This window comes from Sinohyriopsis cumingii, chromosome 3 (assembly GCF_028554795.1).
Source record: "Sinohyriopsis cumingii isolate HCF-2022 chromosome 3, ASM2855479v2, whole genome shotgun sequence".
Taxonomy (NCBI): Eukaryota; Metazoa; Mollusca; class Bivalvia; order Unionida; family Unionidae; genus Sinohyriopsis; species Sinohyriopsis cumingii.
Genome location: NC_142963.1, coordinates 59,106,026 through 59,121,334, shown reverse-complemented (window position 1 = coordinate 59,121,334; position 15,309 = coordinate 59,106,026). Strand labels below are relative to the sequence as shown.

Genomic DNA, 15,309 nt, shown 5'->3' with positions numbered 1-15,309 from the left:
CCTCTGTTTATGTTTTGCTTAAAAACAAAATATCTTTGTAAATATATTGATGTACATTTGGATAAGACTGTCTTCACCAACACTGGAACTGTAATGTTGATGTGTCATCTTAAGACGGACATGCATGCGAAAAGAACCTTATTTAACCATTTTATATATATATATATATATATATATATATATATATATATATATATATATATATATATAATCAGCTACATAGGAAACTTCTTATGAAATATACAATATTTTTTATATAGGGGTGTGGAAATGCACATAACATGAAAAAATTAGTATCGAGTACATGCCTTCAGGTAGAGAGTACATTGCCCCTCTCTCTCCCTCTTGTAAAAGAATTTGATATGATACATTCTATTGGCATTTGACATTTAGCTGATAATGTTGTTATATAAAATTTGATTTCAAGAATAAACAAAAAAAACTAAAAAAGAAAACATTCATTAATATGAAATAGTTTTATCCACCTTTCACAAACCAAACACTTCATAGACTGCTAAAGCATGGCACAGATTCTCAAGTGTGCACAAAAACAATATGGCTAACATATTATAAAGCACTGCAAGGAATCTTTTGTCTGAAAAAATATCAACCAGATAACCACCATTACCACTAGATTATAACTATCTATAACACCTGAAACAGTTAACATTTTCACCATATGTATGTTGTACCTTTTATTTTTGTTTTCACGTTATTGCGATGGAAAGTGTTCTAAATATCACTGCCTATAAAGTGCACAATTCTTTTTACAAGCCCTCTTTCTTCATCGCTGTCCTGACTTACCCTGAAATGTTTATTTCCTTGACAGTTGTCATTTTTATTGATCTGTTCTCCACTTTCACTAGATGTACAAAATTCAAAATGCTCAGTTTCTCTTCAGCTTTACAATTCTGATTATGATAGTATGCTTCTTTTGTATGTAAATATGAAGCTGGACTAAATATTAGGTATCTAGATCATTTGAAAATACAGGTAATATTTGGTAATATTTATTTTCCCCTGGGTTTTATGTAAATAAGTTCATTTATCTATTTTTGTAGTGAAGGGTAGGGAAGTTTAAAAAAAAAATGCAACACAGTATTTGATACTTGGCATAATCACAATCATCAGTGGTATAATTTATGTAATGTACAAAACCAACAAATGCTGGCAGTAAACACATAGAGAATTAAATGGCTCCAATGCAATAAATAAATAAAATTATGTATTCATGGCTTAACTCAGGAATTGAAAAGCCTTTGTCCTTATCAGTTACACTCTCAGAAAGGAATGCATAGTTTGTCAGAGGTTGTCTCGACTGATATGACTCATTGCTATTCACAACAAAGGACGCATGGTACTAAGGTCTTGCTGGAAAGTTAATCTGGTGAATTTTCGTCCAATAATGACCTATTGCAAAAAAATGAAAATAATTTTAAACTGAAGAAACAAAAACTAATGATTTTTGTAGAAAGCATGCATGTGAGATTTTGACTGAGGCAATCAAGTTAATTCCTAATCCAACTGGTGGCTTTTTTACTGAACCAACACTGCCACCAACCCCTCTTTTTTATATTCATTTATGAAGGAAAGAGCTATTTTGAATATATTCCTGTGACAAGGCAACTAAAAGAATCAGTATATGCCTTATGCATGAATAAAGTTCACTAGTACTATAAAAAATTAGCATACTTTTCATCACCCCTCAACCATCTAGATTTTTAGATATTTACCTGTAGCAGACATACGTAAATATGTAAGCCAAGTCGGCTATTCATTTGCAGCCCAAGTTACGCATTTGATCATACTACTCTGTGACAGGCAGTCACCAAACAAGCCAACCCAGTTTCAAACCTAACTCAAAGTTGGTGTCAAAATACGAAACTATCCAGTGAGACCTAATTGTATGGAAAAATGGGAACCAGTCTGGAAATTGGTAAAGATAAAATAGAGTTTATGTGGGTTTAGCTAGCCTAGATTATTGATAATGAAAGATAGATTTTATTAAAAAGAATTTTTTAACAGCTTGTCCAAGTTGTAACTGCCAAAAATATAGAGACATTGTTTTTTAAGTTCTTTCCTTTAACAGTTTTGAGTTTGGAACACTCATTAATGAAATTTGCACGTGACTTTTTGGTGCATAATTGAAAGCACGTTTCAAACACATGCAGGTCCAGAAAATGCCATGGCTCATACCATTTTCTCTACACTGAAGCTGTCTTCCAGGTTTCATCTATACTGATAAAGATAGGTTTGATCATGAGCACTCGGAAATTTGAAGCTATTGAATTTTTAATATCATAGTGTTTGCTTAAATTTATTATGAGAACTGAATTAGTACCTTGAGTCCTTAAAGTAACATGATATATCCTGGTCCAAAATGAAAACAACAGTGAATATCACTGAAATAATGTTTCGTCAGCATGTATTAGATGATAGATACAGGAAAATGAATGGTTTTCTCCCTAAGTTAAAACATAAATGTAAGTAGAGCTGGGTACCACAAAAATTTTTGTATTGCAATATTTTTGAATGTGTATTTTTATGCCAGTTATATTAGGGACCAATAATTAAGTGTTGTGGGGCAGGGTCCTACCATTGTTTTGAGTTAACATCCATTGGTCAACAGCTGTTAAAACATCTTGCTCTGATTTATAGCAAAGACACCATCTTATAATCTATGATATTACTTGGTAATTTTTTTTTATCTTGAGATAAAAGAAAAGATAATATTTCAGCTCAAAAGAAAATCACATCCTCCGTCTTATAAGATTAAATTGTCAGTACCTTACAGAAGATGAATTTCATATGTGTATGTTAATTATTGCATGAGTTCCAGTCTAAAAATTATTACTTAAGTGCCATCATTATTCTTATACTAAATGTTCAAAAGATCGTGTTGACATCAGAGAACTTATTGATGAAAATATTACGTGTTGATACTATAGGCTACACTTGACAGTTACACTATTGATATCAAAGGCAGGGAAACATTGAGTGGGAAGTGAACACTCGGGCAAGATATTTATCAGAGGGCCAATAAACATAAAGCATGCTTGTTCAACAAATGAGGAAATATTTAATGGACTTGAGAAATTATGTAAAGTTCAGACAGAAGACAATGCACTCCTGAAAATCAATAGATGATTCACAGTCTTACAAAGGAATACATGTACTTATCACATTAACATACTTGTATGCTAGTTAATAACTAAAACATGAATTGGAGCTGGCGTTTTTTTTGTTTTGTTTTTAATCCTGAATTTTTCCAAAAGTTGAATTTGGCTGAATATATTCACAAGATTCCATTTGGCCACCATGTTGGCACACCTAACAGATGTCTAACCTGTGATTAAAGGATCGTAAATATAACTAAATTTGTATTAATCATAAATTTGTGTTAGAAACAAAAAATAATATTTTTAAAATTATTTTGACATGAATAATGAAAACATGCTTTGAGTATCATTAGAGTCATAACAAGCATACTTGGGAATCTTTACATTCCTTACCGACAGAAGCTACTGAAGTACCGGTACGGTGAAAAATCACCATAGAACACACCACTGTAAATAAATGCTGCAGTAAACCATTTGCCATGCACTTCTAAAAGTAAGCATGGGGGAGGTGTATATTTATTTAACTGATCATATTTATTCTTGTCATTTTTTTCTACATTTCCACAAGAAATATTGAAGACAAAATTTACACTTAATTTTCATACGGTAAATTTTACATGTATGTGCCTGTTTTAATTATAGTGTTGTCAAAGAGCACCTTTATGCATGATTCTATTATTCTATCCCATCCCACAAGTGCATAGCTTAAGGCAGTAATCTCAAGACCATTCACAGTGGCAAAATATCAGGCATTGCTTATAATAAGGTAGACTTTTTGGCTTTATCCACCATAAGATGAAAAAGATTGGACATAACTTAGGGTAAAGTACAGTTGTGCAGAATCACTTACATTTCAAAAACATGCAAGTATGCACAGATAAATACAAACAAATGCTTCCCAGTATAGTTAGTACTCTGTGGGTAATTAGAGATCGGTGATGTACACATTAAGAACTATTGCTCATATTAAGAGTTATTGACTATTGATTACATTGCTGCAAATTGAAAATATTGCTACAAATGACTTTCACTTTTCAGAAAAAAGAAAAGTATTTTCCCCCTTATTATCATTGCATGTATTTTCATCTTTATTTCAGACCAAGGGAAAAAGATACAATTGTTGAACGGGCAGTCAGTTTAATTGGGACAAAAGGTTACAATTTCTTTGTACAAAATTGTGAACACTTTGCAACATTCTGTCGTTATGGCAGAAGTTGGAGCCAGCAGGTAAGATGTGTGTCTGTTTATTATGTGTGTGTATATATATATATATATATATATATATATATATATATATATATATATATATAATTAATGCATACTGTACTGTGTATTTTGTGCACTTCCTAGATCATGTGATTTCAAGGAAACCTCATTATATGATTCTCTCTCTCTCTCCATATGCAGAGGGATATTTGGATAGAGCATGGGAGAATTATATGCAGTAAAAACCACAAAGTCATTTATAAACTGGTACAGAATGGTATCACCAACATTATTTTATACATATAATTAACTGTCCAAGAAAATGAATTAGTAAACTTCTGTACATACATCAATAACTGTATTCACATACGCTGGATGTTTCAACATACCTACCTTCCTTGGTTATTTGTTTGAAAAGGTTTATCTTCCTAAAGATTCCACATTTCTTTCTTTAAAAAAATAAATCTTTGCTTTATTTAACTTGACTTTTAATTGGCACTGTAGGAATGTTCTCAAGTGCCATCAAACCCAGTATATTCTATACTTTGGAGTTTCCATTACAAGTTGATATGTTTTCCATTACTGAATGTGCAAAATTGTGTATATTGTAGCGGAAACTCAATTGAACTATTAATCGACTAGCTGGACTTTGCTTGGTGCATAGATAAAACTAACTTCAGCAGTATTCCATGTAGATGTACAGACTAGTTTTTTGTGCAATAAATAAAAACAGGCAGTTTGAAAATTTACAAAGATTTAAATGCCATTAATGTCAGGTATATCTCTCTCTCTCACACATTACAGCATATTTAGCTGGATGTACGTGTAGTTTCTGATGCTCTTTCTAGCATAGTCCATGCTCATTTCTTGTGATATGGTAAATTGGACCCTTCTCAAAATGTTGCTTACCATGATCTTGAGGTGATTTAATATTCTAAAAATAAATATTTTTTTATTCCAATTTTAGGGAAAGAAGTAGTTCAGGGGTTTGTGTGTGTGTGTGTGTGTGTGTGTGTGTGTGTGTGTGTGTGTATAGGTGAGATGGCAGTGATCCATAATGGAGAGTGCTTTCATGCCAAGAAAATGGGATCTAAGTGTTTTTCCCAAAGACATGTCAAAGCAGCTGTTATACCGGTACATCTGGTTTAAGGCAGCGGTGTCATCTTTAGCATGTTTACAGCATGGCATTTCTCGTTCACTGCACCATTGTATTGTATATTTTGTTCATGAACTAGGAATCACCCTATTAGTTTTATGTAATCATTACACTTAAAATGTCCCAGTTTTAATTCACAGATATGTAGACTCATTTCAGCAGACATGATTTGAACGTTCATTCATGCGGAGCACATGTTGTGTATTACCGCTATGATGTGTTGTCGACAGATGTTGTAAGAAGCATATTTCAAACTGATTTGACATTTTGATCACATGACTTATCTACTTAAATATATGACACCTTGTGTAGTTGCATTTTATTTGTAATCATTCATGTGGAAATCTGTATAGTTGATTCTTTAGCTTGTCTCTTGTTTGTGGATCTTCATGTTTATATGATTACGTCACTTTCAGCATAGAATGTTTGATGCTTGATTTTGATTGGTCAGTAATTCTTTCTTGCCCTATGATTGCAAGTGCTAAATTCTGATTGGTCAATAATAATATTATAAAAGGTCAGTGTTCACGACCTGCACATGCACAATTGTGCGCACGCCACTATAATTAAACTCAACAACAACAACCTTTGTCACTAACAGACATACATGCCTGTATGGACGAAAACATCTATAATTTAAATGAAGATGGCCTTTGTCGCTCTCCAATCTTTGTCAATGGTGCTAAGTCCAAAATGGCTCAACCAACCTTAAAATCAGATGTGGCTATGGTAACAAAAATGTTACAGTTATCTTACTAATTCCGTTGCATAAAATAACACTAGCAGAGTGTATTTTGTGACTTTAGTAAAATTACGTGTTTTGAACTTATTTGTCTTTTGGAATTGAAATAGGTGAACAACCTACATCTGCATATAACAACTCTATTTATATTCAGTGCGCCTGTAATTTATTATTCTGAATTCACAAACATTCTATTGATGCTTTATTCCTTTTATAGAATTTACACTTTTTGTGTGAAATTCAGTTAATAGAACTTTGTCTTCTGCCACAGGTGCTCAACATGAACTTGATGTTGAGGAAAAAAAACAGTAATCTGAAGTGAAGGAAAAAAATCCCTACAGTGACAAAAATACCTCAGATTACCCCCATGACCCATTCTGACATAGGACCTTGTCTATCATATTATATAAGAGATATATATAGTATGATTGACAAGGTCCTCTGTCAGGACGGGTCATGGGGGTAATCTGAGGTATTTTTGTCACTGTAGGATTTTTTTCTTTCAGATTATTGTTTTTTTCTCAACAACAAGCTTGCATCAAGCACCTGTGTCTTCTGCTTGTGACCCAGCCATTTTACCAAGATGGGTAATACATCATAGAGGCAGCGAACCTTACAAGCTTGGTAGCTTTGGGTTCATCTGCACCCAAACCATAGGAACACTGAGCACCAAAGACTGTGGTGCACCAACAATAGTAAACCTTGAACCCAGATTAGGGTCTTTTATTTCTGTTACCCCCCCCCCTTATGAACGAATAATGAATAAATGAGAACATATTGAACACCAATAGCTTGCATTACTCAGTACTAACCATGTTAACCCTGCATATAAGAAATAACAAGATACACATGAGTATTTTAGTCTTTATTGCTAGTTAGCTACTTGACACATTGCATTCTCATGCACTTGCATGTTTCAGCTCTGTACATCTGTATTTAAAAGAACTTTCAGTTAGAAAAGCATATTTAATTTCTTGCTGCTTCCTGTTAGTCATAACTTATGTTAACAAGCTTTATGAACAAATCTGTGTTCTACTAGCAGATTCAGCTTACGCTAACAACACTTTAGATCACAATATATTGCATTTCATAATGTTAGTCACGCTATAATTTCACAAACATTTCATGTCACTTGAGTTGCTTGGCTCATCTTTTCTGTCATTAAATAATGTTACCTTCTTTTGATGCCTCTGCTCATTAATTGCACCGTTAGAATAAGATCATTCCCTTAGAATACGATAGTATATCCTCAAGTAAACCAAAAGCTGATTACATTTAGACAGACCCTTTCTGAATCCGTCAGCCATCCACGAGGGGCGACGTGACACAGATTGTTTGGGCCAGTAGGGTATCAAACCCATGAATCTTGGATTATGGGTCAGACTCTCTACCAACTCAACTACCATGGGCTCTCTACTTCACCTTTATAGTACAAGAATACTATGTTTGGTTGGTTTTTACGCTAAATATTTTGTTTGAAACTAATTTTATCATGAAATCATACCATACCACATGAAGATCATGTGTCAGCTATCGTTTAAAGTTTAAGTACATGTATTAAAAAAGAGCACTGAATGAATAGAAATGATTTTGGTAATATAATAAGTACTTGATTCAAATGAAAATTAAAATTTCAGAGTTTACAAAACCAATATAATTTACTTGTGCATGACTGGCACAAGATGTTGCAATGGGATTATTTTAATTAAAACCAAATGAGAAACATTTTTTAATAATTCAGTTTACAAAAAGATGACAGTTCTCATTGATATGCATGTTACAAACATTTAAATTTATACAATGTCTAAAATTTTAGTTCACCTTATTGGTTCAAGAAAATTTTCAGGATAAAAGTATGCATGCTGGATTAATCTTTTTGACTGCTGATTTTCTGTGATTCTCAGAGGCACACAGCAATTATTATGACAGCAAAATGCATAACAGTTCAAATGCGTAAGACATGTAAAGAGACAATATTAATTAGTCAAAAAGCAAACAAAGAATTGCATTTGTTAATGTATATCCTGTTATCATTATGTAATTCAGAGTATACTATATTTAATTGGAGGCTTTTCAAGCAATGTAATAATATAATTCCTTCAAGATGAAGTTGCCTTACAGTTCATTTGGGGTTTTTTTCCCACTGAGCATGGGTATGATGTCATGAACATCATATGGAAGGCAAAGATCAAAGGATTAGGTTTTTGTATGGGATATAGAGGGTTAAGTGTTTAGTCACTAATGGTTATGCCACTTAAGGATAGGGTGTGGCATATAAAAATATGTAATGGATACAGTAATACCTCGTGCATTCATGTTTCTGGATTCGCGAATTCACGGATTCGCGAAATTTTCATTGGTACCCTCTACGTACATGTTTTCTTTATTTTATTGAATTGTACCTTCGTTATATGACTTCTGTGACATATGAAGTTTACCTAGTTTACCTTCCTGACAATGACAAAGAAAAGTCAGTCATTAAGTTTACAGTCCCATTCGTTACTTGGTTTTACCTTACTGTGAGTGCAAAAGAAAATGGCAGCTAATGAATTAGTATAGGGGTAATATTAGTATACTGTACTGTAAATGTGCTAGTGTGGCAAATACCCATTAGGCAATACTGTACTCTATTTTTACGTCAACCATTTATTTCTCTTTTTAAGGATAATGTATTAAGCTAACTTTTAAATGAAATTAAAGTGCTTTGGGAGCATGATTTGGGTCATATTTAGGGTTTAAACTCTAGAAATAAGCATTTGTTAGCATTTTTAGTGACTCGTACCAAACATTCGCGATTCCTCCTGATCCGTGACTGGTTCTGGAACCTAACCTCGCGAATGTTAGAGGTATTACTGTATCTTTTTGTATTGCTTTACATGTGGGAAGAGAGAGAATCTTGAATCAGTCTGAGAATGATTTTGAGATGTTGCTAGGAAATAAATTGTTAAAAACATTTCATTATGTCTTTATGACATTGAATTGCATGACTGTCACTTTATTTTCAGGTAATGGATGGACTGCCTACGATGTTTTTCTTATTCCTTGTGTTACTTATAGCTATGTTAGAGATGGTCATTCACTATGGTAGTATGTTCATTACCAATATCATGAAAAGACTGAAATGGCGAGAAGAATGCTGCAGACCATTTAATCTTTGATTATTACTTTAAGCACACTACTTGAGAGAAAAAAAATGTTTTCATTAAAAATGAAAGTTTCTTTTGTAATTTGACATATTTTCAGATATCAATAAAACTGAATTTTTAAATTAAACATTTATCTTTAGTCTCTTTTTTCCAAGTGACTGTTTTATTATACTTACTTTGGATTTTGATTGCATTGTCTGATAGACCCAGTTGCCACATTTCTTTTTCAAATATGTGATACCTCTGCAGGTACATCCTCTGACAATCATGATGGTATGGATGTGAGCAGAGGACCTGGAGGAGGCAAGTCTTTTATCATTTCTGGATGCCAGTGTAGTGGGGACCCCTCATGATCATTATTTACATATTAACATTCTCAAGATGAAAACTGTTGCACGATGACTGTTAGACTGTGTTATCATGGAAGAGAGGATATCAGACAAACCAAAGACCTATTCAGTCTTCTGTCCATTTGGATTACACGTGTCCAATGACTTTGTACCTTGCCCAAGTGGAATCTGTCATGGAAACAAGGCACCATTTGAACTACTCTCAAGGTCATCATCAGGACCCAGCGCCGAGCTCTGAAATGATACTTGAGGAAGACTAAGCCATTGTGTTGAGTGAGATCACGCTTCTTCTTGCCCTCTACAGTGCAAAGGTATAGATATATCAACACACTTTTATCCTGCATTAAGTGGGTTATTAGTTCTGCATATAGGAAATAACCCAACACCAATGAATTCGCATCACATATAGGCTAACAAAAATTGAACCAAGTAGACTTACCCAGTTTTATCTCAAAGATCCTTCATCAATAAAACCTCAACTGGATCCGGTGGAACCTATATCCGTGGCCTGACAGATTACCTTCCTGGGTCATTCAAAAACTTCACAACTACACTGCTTCAAAACTTCCACACTGGATTCGTGGCAAGGTTACTTGTTCCCTTTCAGAGCCACTCCCCAACACATGGAGAATATTTTCCAGTCGGGTTATCTAGAAGCTGTCTCAGATACCTTAGGGGAACATAGATGGTCGCTCTGGGATAAGAGGATGTATCTCCCTCTCACTCTTGCCTCTTTTTTGCTATGGTATTGTGATCGGGTAATGTAGTTAAGAAAGACAACAATTTTTTCTAATAATATCATAATATACATGCACCCTCCCATCCTCATGCAGTTACATCCATATAGACAGTGCCTTCTGCACCAGTAGTAACTAATGATTTCAAGGAATTTGGGACCACTTCTATTATCATTTAACTGCCACCTAAGTAGACAGATAACCTTTAGCTTTTAATTGTTTTGCAAAAAGGTTTTGATCATAAATTTATCATTATAAATCTGTGTGGAGCAGATTGTGCTTTTGAAAAGAAGGTTTTGAACCTAATTATATCTATATCACCACTACACCAAGTCTGATAGATATTTTGCAGAGTATGTGTATCGACTCCATTAAACACAACTAAAATATTACAGTTATCTCTGATAACTTTAGGTATTTGTGTATATTGCTGAGGAACATAAATCAGGTCTGTGTTTTTATGCCTGCCTCGAGAAAATATTTTTGCTGGATTTGATTGTCCAGCATTACGTCATCATATACTACTATATTATTCATAAATCCATCAAGGTCATCTACAGATGGGGCTTCATCAATATTGGTGATAAAATCAATAATATCATTACCCTCTTCGTCCAACAATTTTGTGTTTTCATTAAACTCTTTAAGTACATCATAACATCTCTGATCATCTATGGATGGTGCCACTAAATACATCATATCCCACTTGAGCCATCTCATTATCAAATTAAGTAATAATTGTGTTTTACTCGATCCAGATGGACCTATTATTATCATTCTGATGGAATTCAGTAATGCTGAAATATGTTTTACTGGCTCTTGTTTTCATGTATCTGAGAAATCAATGACATCTATGTTGTACAAATAGAATAAATAATTTGAATTTATATTGTGTTCGATGTAGAGCATCCACCCTTACAAGTGGATTAATAACAATAAACAAAAAATAAAAAGCGAGCACTTGCAGTCAAGTGTGTGAAATGTGATACAAATAAATATAAATTTATTTCTAATAATACAATTGGTGGTGATTGTTATATATATCTGATTTAATTCATATTTATTTTATTTTAATTGTTTGTCAGTTTTAAATTTTTTATTCTATTATATGCTATTATAATGTAAATTTATTCACATGAGATGATAATTTTTCAGAAAATTGGTTGACCTGAATCATTCTTTTCATAATCACCAGGTGTTGGCCAGGATGCTGACCTTGATTCAAAATTAGTAATCAAATTTCTATTTTTATTTTAAAATGATTGGTTGTTGTCAAGGTCATGATGGGGCTTTGGGTTTAAGATGAAAACAACTTTTTTATTTTTTATTTCTTAGAGAAAATTATTGGTCTAATCAAGGCCATATTCGCAACTTGGGAGAATTTTGAAACTGCATCTTATAATACAATATAACCTTTGTTTTAGAGAGAGAGAAATCTCAGTTTTGGGCTTTTACACTTGGTATCAAGTTGTTTTCTTTGTTGTAGCCAGATTTTGAGCTATAATTTTCTTCTGATCAGTTGGTTTTCAAAAGGATTAATTCTTTATTCTCTGGAAATATTTGAAGAGTGCTCATATAGAACTTTTGGAAAGACATTGCTTACAAATTTAATTTGGATTACCAACACCTAAGTGCCATTATTTGTATTTCTACAAGGAACTGTAGATAAGTACAGTACTGACTACAGCATACGTCATCGTCATCCATCTTGGATTTTCCATCAGGATTCGAACTTGAAATTATTAGAACATTTGTTACTAGGACTTTTGCAAAATAATTCGTGGATTATTCTTACATTAGTTTTGAATCTGATTCTTCGAACCGTAAGTTCTTATTTTTCATTTTTACAGATTTTTTCCAGGGAAATAAATTATTTGTTAAACTTTGAAAAGCAATTTGTTGTCACTCTTTCTGTGTTACTGTTTGTTCGAGCCTAAACACGTAACAGTGATATTGCTACTTCATTAGGAAAATTATCAGGAACTCTTATGGGCTAAATACCAGGAGAAAAACATCTTCCAGGATATAATTATTGTGATCCTGGAACCCAACTTGATATCCGACTTGATGAGTGAGATCAACCAAGACCTGGAGAGTATACTATAAACAAAATTGATAAAGCATGTCACATTCATGATGTAGCTTTTAAAAGTAAAGATCTGTAACAACGACATATTGCAGATGTGAAGTTGATTCACTCGATAAATTCCATAAAAATAAATCTTTCAGAGAATCATTAGTTAATTGGTTGGTAAGATCTGCGATGAAAGGTAAACTAGTATTAGGAGCTGATAATTAATCATCTGATTATTAAAATAATGGAATCGATTTAATATAGCCCAAGAGGATACTGGAGGGGTAGAGCAGCGATTAATAAACTTGCTGATGCAGCAAATGTTAACGTTCTGTTGCTGCAAATTGGTTAGCATGAAGGGCAATATGGCAAATTAACTACCACCACCTAAAAATTTCAGCATGCACATTTTGATGTCATTACCCTAATGAAGTTCATCAAGCAGATATTTTATTTTTACCACATGATACTATTAAAATTAGTGTGTTTTGATGTCGACTAACATCGTAACGAAAGTCAAATTTTCAGGAATATCTCACACAACTGGCAACTAAACTAACGGCGCTTTTCTACAAAGTAAGGTAATAATTTTTAGTCAGACTTTACTTAATCTGGTGTCTTTTCTCTAATAAATTCAAATTCTCACAAAAGAAATGGACCTGTTTTTAGTTTCATTGGCCTACATTTCAGTTGACTGAAAAGCGATGAAAGCCTGGAATGCCGAAATCGGGTTAAGTGGAAATATTATTCTCTGACGAAACGAAAAAAATATAATATGCCTATTGGAACTGTAAAGCAACGTTTCATTTCATTCAAAAAACTAATCCGCCACATGAACCTGCTTAAACATACTTCGGCATACCTCAACTGACGTCGCATTGCAACAAATTCAAATGTATGTCAACGGAACATGAAAAGGCTTCCATTTGCTAGTGTCATATTTTCATTCCGCCAGGATAAAGACAGTACAGTAAGTATATTAATTACACATAAATTAGTGGAAGAGTGTCGATATATGCTGCCAGATGTGTGAGATATTCCTGAAACTTTAACTACTCATTCCGATTTCAACGACATCAGAACACACTATACAAGGCCGTTTTTTGGATAGTAAGACATAGCACCTAAACAAAATCAACATGTGCTATGTCTTACGTGTAGGACTACTCTGACAACAAATTCAGAAACTATTTATCATCGATAATAGAGTTCTTGAAACAAACGCGAGCATTGAAAATCTTAAATGAGTAAACTGCTGTGACTCACCATCAATATAACTCAGAATTATACCTAATTTAGTTACGTCTGATAAATTAACATCGATTTATAAATGTGTTTCTTTTCATTGTATCAGCAGTTATAAAATCGAGTTTAGCATCATCTACATTTCTGCCAAGATATTTTGCGATTTTGTTCTCAAAATCAGTTATATCAGTATTTTCATCAGAATATTTCTTTTTTTCTGGTAACAAAACTTTTTTCTGCGGATGATACGAAATAATTGCTTCACGTACTGTTAACAATAATAGTCTTTTTACATTGAGCATATATCGTAATAATACTGTTGGTGCCCACATTTTTTTCTGAAAATTTTTGCCAAACCAGATATGACAAATCGGATGAAGATTTCTGGCAAACCTAAATGACTCGATACAAGCAATTCTAGTCCAATCAAAATCAGGCAAAGGTCCATTTAGCGATACCCTGGTCATCTCGTGTGTTGGATGTCCAAATCGCTCAAAATACTGAGAACACTCTCCCATACCAAGAAAACTTCCCAGATAACGTGCAACCATATCAACCGAAATAACATCCCTATAATCGTATTTAGTATTGCGTAATCCACCGTGTCCGTATTCGACACAACTGCGTTGTATTTCTTCAAGAAAATCAAATCGTGTTGGTTTCCATGACTTTTTCTCTCTAGCAAAATGAGCAGCAATTGACGGAAGGGTAAAACAATTACTCAGTAATTGTCCAGCATCATCATGGGTATATTTCAACGCAAGATTCTTCATTTCTTCATGGAGAGATTCTGTGCGATAAATATCTCCATTAGGTCATACAAACTGATCATAGTTTTCATCATCGTAACACTGAAACAGCCATACTAATACAGGATCATTCTTACTTATTATTTTAAAAAATCAAATATATCTCCATGGTAAAATTTAACAAATTGATTTCGTGGAAATATTGTTACTGCATTAGTCCACGCATGCGCATTATGATCAATAATTTCAATCGAAGTTCATTTCGATTTATAATTTGATTCATATAAAATCTCTGCAGTTATTGTTCTTACTGTTATTTGGGAATTTTAGTTTCAGTCTTCATAAAGCAACATTGTTTATTGTAGATCCTTTATCCTTGACTGATTCAGCCCATTTGTTTGTTTTTTCATGTCGCTGATCTGTAAGTTTATTTCCACATATCCCGTTTGTAAAATGTTCCATTTACTCGTTCGGCTACAACATTTACTTTGTAAAATTTCATCAGTTTTAGATTATTAATGCTGGGTTTATCATTTATCAGATAAATTTCATAGATAACCATGGTTACATTATACACTCTTTCAGTTTACGGTTTGTCAATACCAGTCAACATTCCTGGTTTGGAATTTTTACTTCATATCACGATTTTTTCATTATGAAGAACAGGGTCACGTTTGTCACTGATAATCCAAGTATTGTCTACTTCCTAATAAACTTTACTCTGGAAAATATCTTTGTCGAGATAATTAATAATCATCGTTGGTCATTCATTGTGGCATCACCAC

General features: G+C 33.2%; 1 protein-coding gene across 2 annotated transcripts in view; it reads left to right on the top strand.

Annotated features, from left to right (window-relative positions):
- LOC149802932 (phospholipase A and acyltransferase 3-like) overlaps positions 1-12,341 on the top strand; it is a 35,339-nt gene extending 22,998 nt beyond the window's left edge. Inside the window, exons 4-5 of one of the 2 annotated variants that reach the window (XM_089952427.1) lie at positions 4,217-4,346; positions 9,619-12,341. In XM_089952427.1, the coding sequence (XP_089808553.1) occupies positions 4,217-4,346; positions 9,619-9,654 (166 nt within the window). In that variant the 3' untranslated portion in view covers positions 9,655-12,341. Of the gene's footprint in view, positions 1-4,216; positions 4,347-9,228; positions 9,497-9,618 lie in introns of those variants that run through there. The other variant, XM_089952426.1, reaches the window with a different exon arrangement.
- Positions 12,342-15,309: the final 2,968 nt, after the last annotated feature.